At 34.2% G+C, this 20,735-nt stretch overlaps 1 protein-coding gene across 1 annotated transcript; it reads left to right on the top strand.

The window, feature by feature from the left end:
- The first annotated feature begins 1,158 nt into the window (after positions 1 to 1,158).
- LOC128547422 (heat shock 70 kDa protein 12A-like) lies at positions 1,159 to 18,797 on the top strand. The gene is made up of 7 exons (XM_053520216.1): positions 1,159 to 1,241; positions 9,779 to 9,924; positions 12,504 to 12,655; positions 12,862 to 13,083; positions 13,258 to 13,417; positions 13,787 to 13,921; positions 15,149 to 18,797. Exons 2-7 carry the CDS (start codon positions 9,783 to 9,785, stop codon positions 16,078 to 16,080), a joined length of 1,743 nt encoding a protein of 580 aa, XP_053376191.1. The 5' UTR covers positions 1,159 to 1,241; positions 9,779 to 9,782; the 3' UTR covers positions 16,081 to 18,797.
- The last annotated feature ends 1,938 nt before the right edge of the window (positions 18,798 to 20,735 follow it).

Below are 20,735 nucleotides of genomic sequence, written 5' to 3'. Positions count from 1 at the left end.
AATTAGACAAAATAATTCAATTTCGTTACTTTAGAAAGCCGCAACATTAAGAACTTCATTCAAAACTTTAAGAAACGTAAAAATACGAGATACTTATTGACATCAAAACGACCCTTTACTCGCCTTCCAACCTTTCCTCGTGTGACCTAGTACAGTCCCTATGTATACAGGCGCTTGCAGTTCATTATGCTCTCTCTATTATTTGTTTTAATTTTACGTTAAGGGCATGATGTCTAATTGATTATTTTTTGGGTATAGAGTGATAAAATCTGACTTCTACGCAAAACGCATTAAGTACGACCTTAACGAATCCATATTTAATTTGATCAACTATGGGTCTATACACACTAAGGTCTATAAGCGTCCGCACGCTGTAATTAACAAAAGTATTCAATCAATTGTTTTAGTTACTTTTTAACAGTTAAGATTTTAAACTACCTTTTTATAAATATTTTCTTTAATTCTTTTTGGATTTTTATATTTTCAATTATTTTGGAACAGAGTTTGGCCAGGGCCACATTCCTGTTTTGGTATACTACATCTTTAAATATTATTAGAATATAATTTAAGCTGTTAGACCCTTCTGGTATATAACCTCAATTTTGCCATATTAATTTCTTATTTGCTTTGAGTCAGTTTTTCATCATGTATTAATACGCTAGGGTATTAAACTAGTTTATGCTGGTAACAAATGCATTTTTAAAATTGCATGACCACCTTAAACATATTGTATGCCTAAACAGAGACAACGTTATACACGCATTTCTGTACAGAATCAAAGATTAATATAAACAGCTGTGAATAAAGACCGCCTGCATGCAATAACAAATATTTTCTTAAATGAGAAAAGTCGTTATACAAGGCTTAGTAGTATACATACTTTATACTCCGATATTCAGAAAGCTATTGAATACCTCTGTGCAGAAAGTTATTTCAACTAGTTAAAACAAAAAACGTCATTGATGATTGTGCATAATTATATTGACATTATATTATAAAGTTTACTGAGTCCCGATAAATACATTGATACTGCCTGTCACAACATGCAGCCGGACTGCATATACATGATATATATTCAACCAAATCAGAATTTGAAAAAGGAAGTATAACCTTTTTTGGTTTCGTAGAATTTTTTCATGCTTAAATGATTAATAAAATCAAATAACACATGCGCCCTTTGAATGATCGCTGTTGGGATTGTAGCGTTGAGCCGGAGGAAATTTTGTGAATAAAGGAAAAATGTAAATATGGCATTTTCATAATACCTTAATATAATTATGTATAGTAATGTTCATAGATTATATATACTATTTTTTTCTAATTAGTAAAGTTTCATTTGAAGATTATTTAAGGAGTATGGCTACAATTTTTGTAAAATGATATTTTCAGTAGGAATGAGTCTCATCTAGTATTATGATTAAGGTAAAAGGTGTGACTGACTACGATTTAAGATTTATTATTTCTTTATTGTTTGTGTGGCAAGTTGGACGAACCTTAGTAACGGAGTTTTGAGCAAAGTTTCACGGGTTTCGGGTCGATTTCTCTGTTATTTATCGAAAACGGAAGTAAGATTGCATTTCATGGAAAACTTAGTTTTGATAATAAAGTATTATTTTACTAAAATGATCAGTGAACAGATTATGTAAATGGCAAAAACATGACGACTAATTTTGCTTAAATGGCTATGAATGCACGGATGTGCTTGCTGCAGAATAATGCACCAAATTGTAAGGTAACCCATTAACGTCTGCCCGGATCCATAGCCAGTAGCGAAGTAGCTTATCGGATCGTCGAACGAAAGAGTTATGTATACGTATAGATATAATATCTACTTTGCGGATTTATAAACTCACTAAAATATTTGGCTACAGAAAGTTCCCCATTCGTGGAACTTGTTGTTACATTTTCTGGTCATAAGGGATCATGTAGAACATTTAGGAGCATGAGGGGTGTTGCACATTTCATTTCGTCTCATGAACCGAGTCTGCTATTGTTTCCTTGGTTGCGTTCAGCGCTTCAAAAGGCTCTTCTTACTTTGTTTTATAAAGATTACAGCTAATGTACTACGTACCTGTAGTTTGCTCATTTTCTTTGGATGACAGTATCCATGCCAATTGAAACGATAAAATATCACTACGCTTAATATTTAAGCTATATTGCACACATGTAGGATACTTAATCGGAACTGTTTGAAATGTCAAGGGCGATGTAGAAGAATAACAAATTACTTTACAAATATTAAAGATTTTAGATACTTTGAAGATTATGGGATACAAATCCAAATAAATACAGAAGGATGTTATTGTCCTCGGATAAATTTCCCACGTTAAAGATAGTTTCAAGGCTATATCTATTACAAGTTTGAATTTAAATAAAATCATACAAAAACAAATAAATTAACAAAAGGTAACGCCAATGAACTATGCGTTATTGATTTTAAAGAGATAAGATGAACTGCAAAGAAACGAATTTCCTTTAATTTCCCGAACTGATAGAAAACAATGCTCTTTAAAACTTTGTTCACCTCTACTGAATTAACTGGTGAAGCTGTAAATTACTTTCGGAGTAAGATTAAGCACACAGAGTCGGGCATACTGAAATACCAATAATTACCGCATAAAGTCTATTACTCTTTTGCCACTTTGTACATATTATAGACATGTAAAATGAAAAAAGTGGAAAATCACAGGTCTCCCCAACAAGACATAAACGAAAATGTTGCAGGCTCGGTTGCAGCCTGTTCATGGACGGCAGTGGAAATGCAAGCTACCGTTCACGCCCTCTAGCCCCGGGTTGAGCAGAACGCAACATTTTCACATGTTATAAAAATCAGAATATAATTAAGAGTCATCCGCAGATGTATTCATACGGCGGTGCACACGGAACCTTCAATGATGCACACAGTGCAATTCAATGAAAAGCGGTATATGGTCCCCAGATAAAATAATGCAAGCTATAATCCATAAAGTCTGTTCCTTAAATTTATCTTTTTGTATAGAATTTAAATCGATTTTACATATAAACAGGTTTTGGAATTCTTTTGTCCGAGTTATGCGCTACGCTGCACTCGTTATTTCGTTAAGAGATTATGAAAGCATATAATTACGTGGAAAAGATATAACTTCGTCAGAAAAGGAAGGATATAATATTTCTTATACAGCCAAATACAAATAGATAATGTTTTCTAAAGTGATTCCCCGTATATTATATCTTGCATATCTTGCAGCTCTATGATAACTTTTTACGCGTGATACAAAAAAAAAAAAAAAAAAAAAAATACGCAGAAAGTTTTCTGTAATACTTAGTCCTGAAAGTTTTGAATCCACGTTGCTATTGTAACATATAAAAATATACATAAGGATTTTAAAACTTAAAACGTCACATCTAAGCATTTGGAACACTTGATCCAAGAAGATTTTCGTAAGGCATATATAAACGAAATACACAGAATAGGGGAGACTATTAATGTGGCATATTTTTTCTGTGCTGAACGAAGTTTGACAACCACTCATGAAGCTCACATTCGGATTAATAACATCCGATATATAGATATTCGGTTGTAGTCATCAGAAAATAAAATCGACTATCCGTAGTCACATCTGTAATCAATAAATAAATGGACCAGGTTTTCAAATGATAAAAGGTTCAGTTGAATATTACATTGCAAAACACCAACGTGAGTTTCCTTGTCGGAAGTTAAAACGTTGAGCCTGAACATTATAGTTTGGGTGACTGTCTAACACTAATAGCAGCATGGTGGCTGATATCCCTGTAAAGGATTTCAATAAAATGTTTTGAGGAACGCCAACGTTTGAGAAGAATAAGTCAGTAATGATTTTAATGAATAGACCTTTAATTCGAGAAAAGTCGGAACATTTTAGAAAGAAAACTGTTGTTATGAGTTTGTGATTATTTTAAATCGTGTTGAATACTTTGCTGTAAAATCATAAGAACCTTTCACTGGGTAAAGGTAAAGATGAATAAGTGATATATTTTTTTTTTATTCTTCAGCTGAAAGAAGAAATTAAATTAATGATTTTCTTTTCAATACTGCCTGAGTACTACCGCTACTTATAGCGTATAAAATACAATCATTCATAATCTTGAGCACGAGAGTTATCTTACATCGCGGGATGTAAGGCAAGTTTGTCCAGCACCGGCAAAAAGAACACTGGAAAATCCTGTCTGGCATGCAAAAAACTACCACCTCACACTGAAACAATAATCATGTTTTTACTATTTATCTAACACAAAGGTTTATTTTGCCATCATGTAGTGTAACCTTTTAGGTTTTTAATTCTTTTTAATGAATATCAAAGTGTGGATGCCTTTGCATATATTGCATAATTAGGTTTCATTTTAAATGTTGTAGTAAATACATAGAACCTATTATTCTTGTACAAATATCGCTAATATTCATACAACTATTGTTTCAAATGTACGTGCATTATTTTTTATACTTCCCTACTGCATAACATTCGAACACAAACACATTAGTCGAAAAATTCAACACACACAAAATACCTGTTATTTAAGTATACTTTGCGAAAAGAAACAATTATCTATAAATATTAAAATCATTATCTATGAATACAAAAGTAAATATCATTTTGCAATATATACATATTTTAATTTTATCCTAACTTTATGTGAAATAAAAGGCAAAATCGAGGAGCATGATAAATTTTGATTTTGTCGGACATTTTGACCTAGCTTGTGTTTGTAAATCAATACGGCACCATCTTTAAAATACAATAAAAAAAATACAAAATATATCATTATGCAACGATAATTTATCAAGTATGTGAGATAGTAACGTATGTACTTGCAGTTACTACAAGAGACATATTTATAACAGAACCGCTCTAAAGCGGAAGTTAACACAGGTTTTGCCTTGTCGGGAACTTGATTAGTGGAATATTTGATCTGGAAAGAACAGTTACTGAAAGTCAGATCATCGAGGAATTATTATCTATTTTCTTAATCCAGTGGCGTTATGGACTTCATACTAACGTTTGCTTGATAAGGATGGGTATCCGATTTGTAATGGAACTTCGAATAAAACTTCACTTTTGCAGAAAATATGATTATGTTTAACCCTACATAGCGTAAGCCTTAGTTTTTCTGCCTTTATCATGAAATGTTATGGATTATAACTATTTCAATTCAAATTATAACCAATCAGGCCTATAAAGGCTTACTATTAACAAAACATGAAGTGCTTGGAACGGACGACAATCGATTACATAGCTATTAAGCTGGTCAAATAGCTTTTCTTGAACATTTACACATTTGAAAGTTGACATTGTGTTAAACATTCATGCTCAGACTGCTCCCAGACCTCCATACGAACACTGCACCTCTTAAGTGTAAGTTACAAGTGCTTTTGATGCATCAGAATGTTATTTCAAGCCCAGGGTTCGAATCGCGGCCTTGGTGCAATATTTTCTGAACTAGTAGCCTAATAGAAGTCCAACTAATTTGACGTTTAGGATAGCATTATAATTTTTGGATTGTCGTTGTCCATCACGTCTCAGAGACCACACTGTCCCGAAACGTCCTATTATTTGGACTAAGGGATACAGTGACCCAATGAAAGAATTTGCATAATATATCAATCATGTTCACAAATCTTCCACAGTTATTCAACGCACCTTTCCGAATAATGCCAATATACCTCGGAGTCGGATTTTTGTCACTACGGACGCGATAACAGTGACAGTTCGCTGGCCAGATGTGAAGTAAACACATGATGTGACCTGCAAAACTAATTTAATGTTTCTAATGAGCTGCAGAATGTACGCAACACGGATTAAATCAGCTTTCTGTTTGTTTACAGAAGACTTTCTTTTGTTACTAAATAAAGATAGACAAGTACTTCAATTACTATATTTAGATATGGGCTATCCTTGTTTTTAAGTTGTAAATATTACAAAACTGACGCTCAACGAAATATTTTTACTTAAGAACTTCTTACATACTGAAGTTTTTTTTCCATAGCTAAGAATGACTTGTTTTATGAAGAACAAATATACTTAAGTAAAATATATTTCTTATCTTAGTTATACTTAAGTAAACAAGCAATTGTTATTATACTTAAGGTGCTTTAACGCGTCCTGATCTCTATGGTTGTTTATCACATGAATTTATTATTGCTTTCTATATATATTAAGCTTGTACGCTTGTTTACATGACAAGATATTTAGCCTGTTTTTAATTATGTATTCCCATACGTTCGTAACGACCTGAAATATTTTCTTTTCGTTTCTTAGTTACTGGACTACACTAAAATTATTTATTTCTATTTTCCAAGAGGAAAGTATCGTCGGAAATTAAGTTTACATTTTACTGGCAATAACTGTACAGCACATAGAATTAGGAAAGTATGTGCTGTCGTTGAGATAGTATGTGCTGTCGTTGAGATTATACTGCTTGTTTCATTTTACATAATTATAATACCTGCCTGTGTCTACGAAGTTGGAGGTGCAGGATGGATTAAAGGCTGGAAATTACGTGTCATTGTACATTTTTATTACTTTCATTGAAAAAACTCAATCTCACTAAAATTGTATCATTTCGTTGGGTGGATCTTTGTAGATTTATTTCAATGTATATCCGTAAAAGTTAGGTGCTAACGATACACGAGTTATAATAACTGCACATTTCAATTGAATGAAATAGTTTTCATACTTAAAATTATAAAACAATCTGCGAGTTTGTCATATAAGTTTAAAACATTTATGCAAAGTAATAACGTAAATTCTTTCCGGTATATGTCGGCGGTGTCATGAAGGTGATAGCATAACAGGGGATAAGAACGATTCTAAGGCAAAACTAAATAATCAATAGTTAGTTTATACTAATTTGTTTCTAGCTCGATTGTGATGTTTCAAGCTTATTGTAACCACTCTCGAGATCGCTTCCTGGAAAAACCAGTACTAGTGTCATATAAGAAGTCATGGTCGTGACAACAGTGGGGCTCGAACCCACGACCCCTGGACAGAGCAGCCGACACCTTATCCATTAGACCACTGCTCCCCTTAAAATCAATAGCTAGCTCTGTAAAAAGCATTTTTATCATGAAGTGTTATTAAAATCCTATATTTATGTAGTACTTGTATTTTTTGGATATGTGGAGGATCAGCTGATTAATAGAAAACATCAGTACAAAATTCGAATATCATTTCAACTTTGTTTTTTCAAGAAATATAGTCGGTGCTCGCGTAAAACACTGTCTGGTACGTGAAACGATGTCAGTTTTGCATATTGTGGTGCTTTGTGAGGACGCATAGAGCTTACAGCGCATAGAACTTGCATGTGATCTGTATGCGTCAAGCCGTGACGCATAGAGCTTACATGCAAGATAAGCTCTATGCGTTGAAAAGGCATGGTCGTCACGTGTAGAGCTTACTTATGGATGATGATGCGCTATGTGAAATTATGCCTATTAGTAGGTAATATGGCATGAATGATCTCATTGAGAGGAATCAGGGAGCCTCGAAGTTACGTCCGCCCGTCTGTATGTCCGGAGTTTTTTCAGGCGTGTTTCCTCCACAGGAAACTTCGATATCACAAGTATATGCGAATATTTCAGGCCCACAGGAACGAGGGATTAGGCACGCGATTGCCCTGCCCCACTGCCAACCCAACGTTTGCTACATACAAGATTACTAAGGAAATTACCGTTACATCGAACTGATAAAGAGCGGATCTGTGGTCCAATCGTTAACACACTGGACTTTCATTCAAGGGGACACGACTTCTATCCCCCGCGAAGATAATTGTCAGTTCGATCAGTAAAAAGATATAGACATAGTTGTGCCAATGTATGATCATAGTGTCATAGAGATGTCTTCATAAATACAGGGTCTTAGTGAGTTTTCTGTCCTATTTTTATTTAAAAGGACTGGCAGATATGGGTTCAAACCCATGAGATTCAGTTGCCATGCATGTTGTGCCAACCCTAACGGTAACACATACCTCCAAGATCATGACTAAAGAATAATATGATAGCGATACAAGGCGTGAAGCTAGAGGACAATTCACATTACGCTAAATCGGTGCCTTTATGAATCCACATTCGGGAGAAGTTAACTTGGCATGGTCGTTCATTTCCGGCTTAGGTGGGGTTTGGAATGAGTACTAGTATCTCTCCTGAGAATGTCTAAGATCTTTTTGGGGTCCCCTTTGGGGACAATTAGATTTGCTCTTTTCGGTCCGTCCATCCGTCCGTGCGTCCGCACGAACGTCCGTATGTCCAGAAAGTTTGTGATTCGCGTTCAGCAAAGAGTATTCCACATACGGACATGCAACATTACAGGAATATACATCAGCATGTAAATTTGTGCACCCGGGTTTTTTCGTCCGGCTCTGCCCAGGGAAAGCAGAGTTATGGCCGTTGACTATTCCATCTTAAGTATGAAACATTACAGAAATATTTTTCAGCATGTGAAGTTGCGCAACTGGGGTTTTACTTACCAGACCACTCAATGAAAGCGGAGTTATGTCCCTTGATTTATTGAAAAATAAAAACGCTATATTTATGCTAAGCAAAAACTATTCAATCTTCGGTTATGAAACATTACAGAAATATTTATCATCATGTGAAGTTGCGCACATGGGGCATTACGTCTCAGACCACTTCATGAAAGCGGAGTTACGTCGCGTGATTTATTGAAAACAGCTATATTTTGGATTGTGATGTGCCGCCCACACCCCCACCCCCAACCCCCACAAAAAAAAAAGACCGATAATGGTAATTAACTTAGCAAGTTTTTGACAGCGAGTCAATTTAAGCTGATTTTCATAAAGTGTGTCCCCCCGCCACCCCAAATCTGAAGATGCTTCCTATGGTCCTGATCTCTATTTCGACGCTAAGATAGACAATAAGATAAATCACAGACTTGGTCTTATTGTGTAGACCTGCTATTGAGTAGTAATGAAGAGTGCAACCCTTCTAAACCCCCTCACCCACCTCAAGCAGAGGTTTAAGCAGAATTCTATTTTAGTATTTAGTATGTTGAGATCAATGATCCCGAAGGACAAAAAGTATACGATCGCTGAGATATATGTTTATTTATTCTCAAACTTAAATTTATAAAATTATTAATAAGTTGACAATTTTTGAAACTGAATATGTAAAATAGAAGTGTTTCAAATAACCATCTACATGTAAACTGTTTAGAATCTACAAATTACTCTTATACATCCCCACTCATATAACTGTGATACAAAACCACAAACCCACCCCTCGTCTATCAAAAAAGTAAATTAGACTTTAGTTAGATTTAACAGACAATTAATGTTTAAGCTCTGTGCGAGAGAAAGGCACATCTCTGACTTATAGAGCTCACGTAATGCGCCATTTTTTGACACATAGAGCTTATTTTAACTCTATGCATCAAGCCGTGACGCATAGAGCTCACGTGTAAGCTCTATGCGCCGTAAGCTCTACGCGTCATTACAGTGCTTCTGTCAAGGACTAATGTCTTTCTTTTAAAAAGTAATGTGACTGTTTGCAACATACACACTCTCCCATTGGGGTTAGAAATACCTCAGTTTGGAAATCAGCACGGTTTCTTGTATATAACATTGGTACAAAAATACATCTAATAATACATGCTAGCATGAAATTAGGGCGTTTCAGAATGCATTAAGAAAATCACTCAGTCTACATCAACTTAAGATTTACTCTAGTGAAACATGTAAACCGGTCTTCGGAAATTTGCCTAATAATCCACACAGGTTTGCCATGATGTGTTTTTGTATTACTTTACAGACGGATGGATCCGTTAGTTGTAGTAGCCATAGATTTTGGGACAACGTACTCGGGATGGGCGTTTTCATTCAGACATGAATATGAGAGGGATCCTATTAAAGTGTCTTCAAATATCTGGCAAGGTGGAACTTTAGTCTCACAAAAAGGTATGAAAAATTATTCGACGTCTATATACCATGTCTTCTCTTACCATTACATGTGTAAGGGATTCAACTGACGGGGATAATTGTTAGATACATTTTCCTGTAACTGTTGACCATGAAGAGTGTTTAATAAGAATGAGTGATTTTTTTGTGAATATGTTAAAGATAAAATAAGGTTATTATAATAGTAGCTCGATCTGGGATGCCGTATTCGGCTCGAGTGGATTTTGCTAGATCGGATCTCACGAGGTGCGCAAGCACCGGGTGTGATCCGTCCTTGCAAAATCCACGAGAACGTATACAAAATTCCAGATCTAGCTACTGTTATAATGACCCTTTATCATATACATCCACCTTTTTCGTTTGTCGTTTTGTTTTCAAGCGAAATTTTCAATGTTTGTCGATGTTAGAAGTTTTTATGTGCGCTGTTTATAGAAATCTGTCAAGTCATGCGTATTAAATGAAAGTAGTCAGGCAACATACAATACAAAAGGTACAATACGGATTTTTTTTCTGCCTGGTCTTATTTACTTGTGAAATAAAAGCTGTATTTTGACAGAATTTATATACTGCAGTAGGTATATAATAAAACATGCATAAATACATTGCTATAGATTGTGGTTTACTTTGCAGGGCTGTGTTGTTCTTGAAAAGTGAGTGTCCTGTTGGATATTGTTTTTGAAAATAGAAGTGTTAATTGATCATGTTTGTTATAATTTATTTAAATGAAAGTTCCAAGGATATGATTATACTTTTTATTCGATATCGTTTCGAAAACATCATTACGTATGAGTTTCATCTAGGGCTGTCATTGATTGGGTCTTAGGCGTATCGACGATACCGATATATCAGAAGACAAATATCGATGATACATCGATATATCGATTATTAAGTTAGATTAACAACCTATTTGTTCATATGCATACTATATACCTTCCTGTAAATGCTATTTTTAGTTTTATTACCTACTTTTCATATTACTGTTTGATTGTGTTGTATTTGTATTTATGAAAATAAAAGAAACAAATAAAAATTAATAAAATCTTTCATTTTTATTTTGCCTTCACTTCTCTTTTGCATTTATCTAAATTTACAACTTTGTAAGCTTAATTGTTTTTGAGGGTCTGAGTGTTTATCTGGATAGTTTTTTCTCTCTGTAAAATATCGATTTTTGAAAATGGGAATCGATAATCGATCGACAAAAAAATATCGTTGATACATCGATATCGTTTCTATCGATGACAGCCCTAGTTTCATCATCCATTCATTCTTAAATATCGCATAAAATATTATTTAATATTATACTTTTGATAAAATGTTATTGTTCAAAAAGATGAAAACCAAGAACTTTATGACAGTTACCTTTCTTAATATTAAAAAAAAGAATAATAGTTATCCATCTTATGATTTTCATTTACTATAGCTAAAAAAAGTCAAATAATTGGAGTCGAGGTATTGCTTGAATTTGTGTTTGACGAAGTGCAGTATAAGTATTATTGGCAAACGCTTCTTCTTTATGTGTGTTCAGCCATCTTGAAACAAAACAGAATGAATACATGTACTTAGTATAGTATAGATATTTGTGTTCTATAATGTGAAAATGTATATATTTCTCGGTATCTATTATATATTATGTATATTATTTAACCATTTATCTTTCCTATATATTCTGTGGCTGTAAATGGACTAAGGCAATTCATATTGCTGATATGCCACTAAATTTGAAACCTTGATTTAAAAGGTGATACGTTTATCATTTGTTGAATTTGTCCAATGACTGTATATTATAGTACTTTAAGGGATATACTCGCCTGTGCGACGACTGCACCCCATTTATGTAATTTCATAAATAGACTATATTTTCAGATGCAGTCATTACCACATGAAAGTAATTACAATGTTTCCGTATTTACATGATGACTATAAAGTTTTATAACTGTACGGATTGACTTTTGATGGGTTTAACGTCGCACCAACACAATTATAGGTCATGTGGCGACTTTCCAGCTTTGAGGGTGGAGGAAGACCCCAGGTCATCACGAGTGGGCACCTAGGTAGAACCACTAACCTTCCGTTAGCCAGCTTGATGGCTTCTTCACATAATGAATTCAACGCCCCGGGTGAGGCTCGAACCTACATCGATGAGGGGCAAGTGATCTGAAGTCAGCGGCCTTAACCACTCGACCACGGAGGCCCCGTACGGATTGAAACTGCGTTTTATCGGTTAAACTTCTTTTTTTCATTTCGGGTGAAGAAAAGTATTACATGTCAGGTTTGATAAACAAGCTTACTTGGCCTTTTAACGCTGCTAATTTGACCGAACGGATGTCTGGTTTTAAATGTTGCTCGGTTTATGAACATTGTCCTTGAATTCATCAGCATAATACGTCTTTATACGACTGTGCAGAAGAAAATGTGCTTTGGTTAAACAGTGCAAGGATAAAGCTCGTATTTTCTTGTAGATACATTTTAATATAAGCCTAAAATATAATGAGAAAATAAATCAGTGATGTGATAAAAACCAGATCAGTTTAGAAAAAAGATTTATAAAGAAGTCTCAATATAATTCACATATATTCTAGGGCCAACCTGTATTTTGATTAAATCAGACGGAAAAACAACCGAATCCTTTGGCTATGATGCAGAAACTAAATATGCTGAAAAGGTTGAAGAAAACGAGCAAGATCAATGGTTCTTCTTCAAAAGATTTAAAATGTTGTTATTTAAAGACAAGGTTTGTATTTGATAGTTGATGTTGAAATTAAAGCTATTTTTCATAGAAATACAAGTCAAAACTTATTGATATAAAGTAAATAAACCTGACTTATCCAGCACCACTTGTTTTACATCTCACAAGTCAGTATATCATGTGCATGAATGCTGTAACAACATAACAATAAAAGTATATCATTTTTATTATTTCATTTTTCATTAATAAAGGGCATGAAAAGAAATGCTACACTTGAAGACGAAAGTGGCAAAAAGCTTCCAGCAATGACGGTTTTTGCACTTTCTATTGAGTATCTCAAAAAGGATGTCCTGGAAACTTTGGGCAAGCAAGTTGATACAGGACTGACAGTGGATGATATACACTGGGTGCTTACTGTCCCTGCAATATGGAATGACGCAGCTAAACAGTTCATGAGGGAAGCAGCTCAGAAGGTTAAGTTCTTAACATTTGAAACAATAGCACAATAGCAAAGAATACAATTGTACTAGCTAAATAGATAAATAATTTATATATCGACAGTATATATGCGCTTCTTCTGTTACGTTGTAAAACCGTTCATGATTATCTAAAGAATTATATGTAAAAGTATTGTTTGTACCAACTAGGTTGGAATACCAGGGAAGAAACTGAGAATTTGTCTTGAGCCAGAAGCCGCTTCAATTTACTGTCGGCATCTTCCGGTGTCGAAATCATCTGCCAAAGGAGAAAAAACATCCTTTGCTCAATTTTCATCTGGGACAAAGTATCTCGTGCTTGACGCCGGAGGTAAATGCAGAACGAGTTAACTATCATTGTGGATAGTACGAGATTAAAACGTTTATACCTATATCGGTCGTTTCTATATAATTTCTCATGCATGCGTTACCACTTTGGTAAAATGTAATATGGACGTTAGATATTTTGAATTTCTGTAATTACTAAACTATATTTGATATAAAGTGGTAATTCATAAAAAACAATGAGTTGGTATAGCTAGCTCTTTGACAAATAAATACATTATAGAATCTCACATGTTGCGCAGTTTGTACACACTGTCCTTGATACATTTCTGATATTACTGATGTGATATCGAAGTCAGCTAAAAGTTGATATACTAGTAGTTGAATATTATAAATTATTTTGCAATTCGATTAGGCGGAACTGTTGACATCACTGTTCATGAAGTCACTACAAGCGGTGAGTTGAAGGAACTACACAAGGCAAGTGGAGGTGCATGGGGAGGAACTAAAGTAGATCACGCTTATGAGGCGTTTCTCACAAGCTTTGTTGGTAGACATTTCTCGTTTTTAGCTCACGTGAACACGAAGTGCTCATAGTGATCTTTTAAGATCGTTGGAGGTCCGTCGTCTGTCTGTCCGTCGAGCGTCCGTTGTTTGTGTTCTTCCGTCGTCTACGATTACTTTAAAATGATCTCCTTTTAAATCACTATCATGCCAATTTCAAAAACATTTAAAAATCTTTCCACCAGGAACATCTAGCCCGATTTTAAATTAATTGCAAAGCAATGATTCTTCCTCTATCAAATTCCTTTCCTTCAAAACATTCTATTTTGTTGAAAAACATGGCCACCAGGGCGAGGGTCTAGTTTTCCCTATATGGCTATATGAAAAAGAATGAAGGCGTTCCTCTAAATAATTGCTGGCTCTATATGAAAATAATTTGACAGTAATTTTCCGTGTGTGACATTCTACTAAATTACTTCCAAAATGAAAATCTTTTTCTCTGAAATTGCTGGTCGGATTTATAAATAAGTTCACAGCAACGTTCCTTAAGGGAATCTCTACCAAATTCCTCCAAACATTCCGTTTAGTTTAAAACACATGGCCGCATTCCTTATATGGCTATATGGAAATTATTCCTGAAAGAATCTTCTCCTCTGAAATAGCTGGCTCGAATGGAAAATAACTTGTCTTTAATTATCATCTGTCATCATCCTACTCCTCCCCCAAGCACACACACTTGACCTGTCCGTATGTATTAGAAACGTCTTTTTTTCTCGCCGGAATATATAACTCTATTTCAAAATTTTCACAGATATGTACTCCGGAACTGTTCAAGCAAGCTGTGAAACTAAGGCGAGCGATCTAGGATCATCATAACCCTCTTTTTGTGTGTATTACAGTTTCTGTAAAATGCAATCGAACCTGATGTTTTGTTATAAGCATAATATACACGTATTATTTACATGGATTACATAGATTTAAATGTCCACTGAATATGATAAATTCTATATATTTCCATACTAACAATTTGAAAGGCAAAGGCAAATTGCACCTATTTGTTAAAAAAAATTCTGAAAAGATACTTGCATATTGTTATTGTCCATATATTTTCCTTCCCCTGTGTAATTGGACCGACAAAGAGTCAATATATACCAAAACGCATGTTCACTGCCATTATATTCACATAAAAAAGACAGAAATCATAACTGCAGACTTATATTTGAATACAAGTGTCAATATAAAATAACTCTATCCGAACAGAAATGTTTTATAGGTTCTGAGGTCATCATGAAATTCAAGAAAAAGCACATGGATGACTACATCGATGTCTTCCGCGATTTCGAAATAAAGAAACGACAAATTTCTCCGACCAAACAAGAAAAGGTTACGATCCGTATGCCTACTAGTCTTTCAACACTATGCAGTGAAATGAGAAGCAGTGATTTGAAAAGCTTAATCTTACAGTCACGTTTTGGCGGCAAAGTGAAAGTTTTGAGCGATAAATTAAGGGTAGATGCTGATGTAGTCAGAGAATTCTTCAGGCCAACTGTCCGAAACATAATTGATCATGTCGCTACTCTACTGAAGGAGCCTTCAGTCCATGGTTGTGCAGCTATTCTAATGGTCGGTGGATTCTCTGCATCGCCAATGTTACAAGAGAGCGTACAGGCAAAATTTCCAAATCTAAGAATAATTGTACCTGATGAAGCCGGCTTAGCAGTTTTGAAAGGAGCTGTCTTCTTTGGTCATGAACCTACAGCAATCACCGAAAGGGTCTGCAAGTATACATACGGAACAGGTACAACCCATAAGTACGACGAAACATGCGAACATCCTAAAGGAAGAGTCGAAAGGGATGGAAATGGAGACCTGCGATGTTACGATATTTTTAGCATCCATGCACGTTCTGGCCAGTCTGTCAAACTCAATGAAGAACAGCCGGAACAGAGTTATAGTCCCGTATCTGACGACCAAACAGAGATTGGTTTCAAGATATATTCATCATCTACAGCACATCCGCATTTTATTACCGAAGAAGGATGCAGCCTTATTGGAGAGTTGACGATTCCTATTTCCGATACAAGTTTGGGAAAGAATCATAAGTTTGGTACGAGTTTTATATTTGGCGGGACAGAAATAGTTGTGAAAGTTGAAGACAAGGCAACAGGCTACGTGACTCATGAATCAGTCAATTTCCTTGGATGAAATACAAAGTGACATTGAAAATAAATATTCGTGAACTCTTTAAAACTAGTAACCGGAGCAATCGTTTACAAAGATAAAACATTAAAATAGCTAATAATATACCTATTATGAATACTATTAAGATGTTGAATATAACATTCTTTAAAACATCTAAATTTAATCAGCAAGTGAAACTTTCAGTTTTGGTAATTTTGTAACAACCTGTTTTGCATGAAATATGTATGTAAGTACAAATTGCAACAAACTTCCGCTGGCTATTTGCCCGTGCATTTCCAAATAAACGTCGAAGTTATTAGACATCATCCTATTGGATACAACATGTACAGTCATCTTCTAAAGACAATATATTCACATCAATATTATATAGATACTATTTAGCTCTTTAATTTTAATGAAAGACGACGGACCTGTTAAAGATCCGCCACAAAAGAAATTAACTACCATTTTCTTGTATGAACTTTGCGAAAATCATTTTAATATTATAGCTATATTACAGCTATACCACCAAATGGCAGGTTGACAATTCGAGGCCCTTCCTGCTTGTATTCTCACAACTTTACCTGTTTATGCGTTTAGCTTTATTTTATTCAGTGATTCTTTTTTCAGTAAATTGCATAGTTTTTGAAAACCACAGCGTAAATATATCTTATACAGAAAAAACAAGATGTGGTTTAAACTGAACTAAATATACTAAGTACAGTGATACGACTGCAATAATTTTAATAAAATGTTTATACAGTAAAACCCCGTGTCCTGGTCCTCTAAATATCACTGTAATGTATATATATATATATATATATATATATATATATACCCTTTATATTTCTCAATGTTTGCATGTAAATCATGTATGATTATACCATAACTGAAACACAACATAACATAATTCTTCTGTGGTGGCTCTTTAATCATGAAAGTGTTATAATAGTTCCAAGGTCGGTTCTGAGGCAATGTTCCCATATATGTAATGTTAATACCTTTAAATCATTTCATAGCTAAGGGAGCTAATTCATTGCGCCTTTTCTGAAATATAATACTTGAGAAGAACGCTTGAACAAACTTTCTGTTTTAGCAATGTAAACAGAAAATACTATTCTATTTATTACTCATTTGTATTGTTTTATTTACGCGTACTACCTCTGTAGATGCCGTTTGTTGGGGGAGCTCATTTCAAAGTTCTATATCATCAAAGGGATAAAACGTCGTTCATACATGCAGCAGAGGAGTGTGTAGATAGATCCCTTTGAACGGTTTCCTTGCTATGCGGGAGGTAAATCGAGTTTAAAATTTGTCTGTATCGCAGGGTGCTACTTCCATTGCCTTATCAAATTACCCTTGTTATCTGGACTCGGAAACGTTTTATGGCTTCATTTTTAATAATATAAACAAATTAATGTGCGGTAGTTCGATTTCACTTTCTTTGTACAAATAAAACACAAATATTGTTCTACAACCATAATAGGTTTGAGCTCAATTAAGTGAAAATGATATTTCCGGGTTCTGGGTTAATCTCAACATCACCTCCTAATATAAGTATAAAATCAGTTGCAAAAAAATGTGGATAATACATCATATATCCATACACAGTAAACAGAACTATAAAATACTCAAAGAATTTTATTATAGAACAATTGAATGACAACCTTTGTATATGGTATCCAAAAGTTTGGAAAATGCAATTTTATAAAAACTTAAGCAATAAATATTTTAAAGAGACGTCCAGCTGACGGTCCTTCTTTTCCTTACATAGGAAATCATGTGCACACTATAGCAACGACTACTGTAGATAGGGTAAGTTTCGCGTGGCTAGCGATTTCTGGTTAACAGCCTCATTGACTGGTCTATTATATCCAATTTGGACAGAACCATTTATTATTCGAAGGAGTGTTTACTGAAAATTAACTGACTAAATAGCGAACAGTGCAGTCTATTATCAGCATGAACGAATGTGAAGGCTGACCTTTGTCTGCACTGGTCGCAAAGGTAGAATCAGTTGCCGCCAGCAGGCGGCTAAAAGTCGCAAAGTGTCTTTAAATTACTATTGAATTTTAAAACCAAATCAGAATTACAAAAGTAAAATTTAGCAAAATATTTACGCAATTTGTAATAACGGTAGCCTTGCTGAAGAAGTTTACTTGTAATGTATTGATTACGATCATTTAAATCCTTGACATGACTACACGCTCTGGCAAACGGAATTAATTGAGAAATATATACCCAATAAGATGTAGCCTGAGGTACATCCCCATCCAAAAGGGGAAAATTTACAATACTAAAATTAAAATCATCCCTCTTGTAATAAATTTTGGTATGTATAATATTGGCATAATAGAGAGATGTACAGTAAATCTAAAAAAGAAGCATCAGTATCCGAATTGTTAGTTTTAATTAACTGAAGCTCCCTAGGATAAATAGTACCCACCAAATTACCAAAAAGACTTGTTGAAGATTAATATAATAGGGTTATTATAACAGTAGCTTGATCTGGGATGCTGTATTCGGCTCGAGTGGACTTTTGCCAGATCGGATCTCACGAGGCGCGCAAGCGCCGAGTGTAATCCGACCTTGCAAAATCACGAGAGCCGAATACAAAGTCCCAGATCTAGCTACTGATATAATGACCCTTTTAATTATGTACCTCTACCTTTTTGTTTGTTGTTTTGTTATTGAACGAAATCTTCAGTGTTTATCGATATTAAAATGGAACTATAAGTAAAGTTTTTATGTGTGCTATTTATGGAACTGTGTCAGGTCATGCATATTAATGAAAGTAGTCCGGCAGCATACAATACGGAAGGTAAAATACGGAATTTTAAAGGTACAATACGGATTCTTTCTACCTGTACATATTTAATTGTGAAATACAAGCCATGTTTTTACAGAATTTATATAGGTATATAATAAAAACGAATATTTTGAGTTCGCATGTGGCGTTATCCGTGAATATAAGCGACAATAACACCGTCGTATCACCAAATCTACAGTACCAGGGAGGTCATTGCTTGTTTGAATCACTATGTTAAATTAAAACGACAGACAATTATTTTAATGTTGTGTATTACGTAATACTTGAGTGCACTGAAATGTAACACTCAAAAACTTAAAAGGAAATATATCCCAAAAAAAATTGCGAAATAAATTGCACATTTTGCCAGTATCAATTTACTGCACACATGATAGAATTTGACATATTTTGTTGAAAATTACGTGTAAGTTATATAGTACATGAGCCATAGGGTTGATTGGTACCATCTTGGGGGATTAATTCTTATAGTGATTTTTGGAAAGGCACACATCCCTGGAGTAAGATAATATGTGATAGCAATGTATCGATGGTAGCTTTTGGTGTGGTATCATCTTGATATATGCCTACACTTTGATACAAGTTCATGTGAGCTAAAATTTATCCAATGTAGACATACGAATTATGGAACATATGCTTTTCAGTTTGAATAATTGATGTATTTGTAACAAGTATTTAAAAACAAACAAAATATTTCCTTAATTTTCGACATTTTTGGGTTTGCTTCTTTGAATAAATGTTAATTAAAATAATGATTATGAAGAACATCTTAATAGCATGGACAACTAATAAGCATAACTATAGCTCATAATTAGATTTTCGTCCGATAAGTGTTAAACCTTGAGGTACCATTTCCCCCTGTCTTCCCTAAGGAATTAAGGAATATTCAACATTATGACTTTCGGAAAGTACATACCGAATGTTTTTTATTCCTACATGAATGCAGTTTAAACGTTAGGGCTTTTGTAACTTACGTGACATTTAATATATTTCCTAAAAACATTTAAGACGATGAAATAGTGCTACACAATGATTAAGAAAAAGTGCAGTCTGTAGTTTATTAACAACCTTATACATGTATAACAATGAATTGAATGTGCTTTAAAACAATATCTTTCACGTACCGTTAACATCTTAATTAGTGTAATTTACGTAACACTGATTTTATTTCCAACATTATAGATATTTTACTTGTACTAATAACCCAATGACCAAGATGTTTATGATTCTTGAAAATAATTTAAAGTACAGACTGAATAATGTTTCTTATAACTATTTTTCTGCAGTGGTAGGAACTTTTCCATGATGTAATCTCCGTATAAGTTTTATGTTACCAAAATGTACAAAACTGAAATTTCTGAAGTGAAGAAAATGCCCTGCACAGATCGGGATAAAATTACAACATTTTATAATAACTATACATAATGTGTGTTGTTGAACTAGATATTTACTAGAATGCAGTGAATCACCATCTCATTTCAATAGTTTTGCGAATTTTACGTGACAATAATATGTGTTACCAAAATCAGTACAAATCAATTATAAATGTTCAAGAACATAATTATACATGTATATATACTGAAATACATTTTAGAAATGGGCCTTAAACAAGTAGAAAGCAAATAGATACTCACTGGAACACCATGGCTTCATGGGGACAAAATCATTCTTAGTTTATTTGTTAGAAATCTCCTGACACTTACTTATTAACAGATGACACATATATTCAACCTTAATTATTTGACCTTCAGCCGATGTTTATATAAACAAGTAAAGGAACTTGCTGACAATTCAAGCCTTGAAAATCTGTTGAAAGTCAAACTGCGTTCAAAGAGTACTTTCAAAAGTACAA

The sequence above is a fragment of the Mercenaria mercenaria genome, chromosome 12 (genome assembly GCF_021730395.1).
Source record: "Mercenaria mercenaria strain notata chromosome 12, MADL_Memer_1, whole genome shotgun sequence".
NCBI lineage: Eukaryota > Metazoa > Mollusca > Bivalvia > Venerida > Veneridae > Mercenaria > Mercenaria mercenaria.
The sequence above is the reverse complement of the archived record's forward strand: the minus strand, read 5'-3'. Positions and strand labels throughout refer to the sequence as shown.

Bases quoted from the DNA above. Each gene is read 5' to 3' on its own strand.
- LOC128547422 (XM_053520216.1), top strand. From the start codon at position 9,783: ATGGATCCGTTAGTTGTAGTAGCCATAGATTTTGGGACAACGTACTCG. The intron at 12,656-12,861 runs GTTTGTATTTGA...TCATTAATAAAG, and splicing joins TGTTGTTATTTAAAGACAAG to GGCATGAAAAGAAATGCTAC. The intron at 13,084-13,257 runs GTTAAGTTCTTA...TGTACCAACTAG, and splicing joins TGAGGGAAGCAGCTCAGAAG to GTTGGAATACCAGGGAAGAA.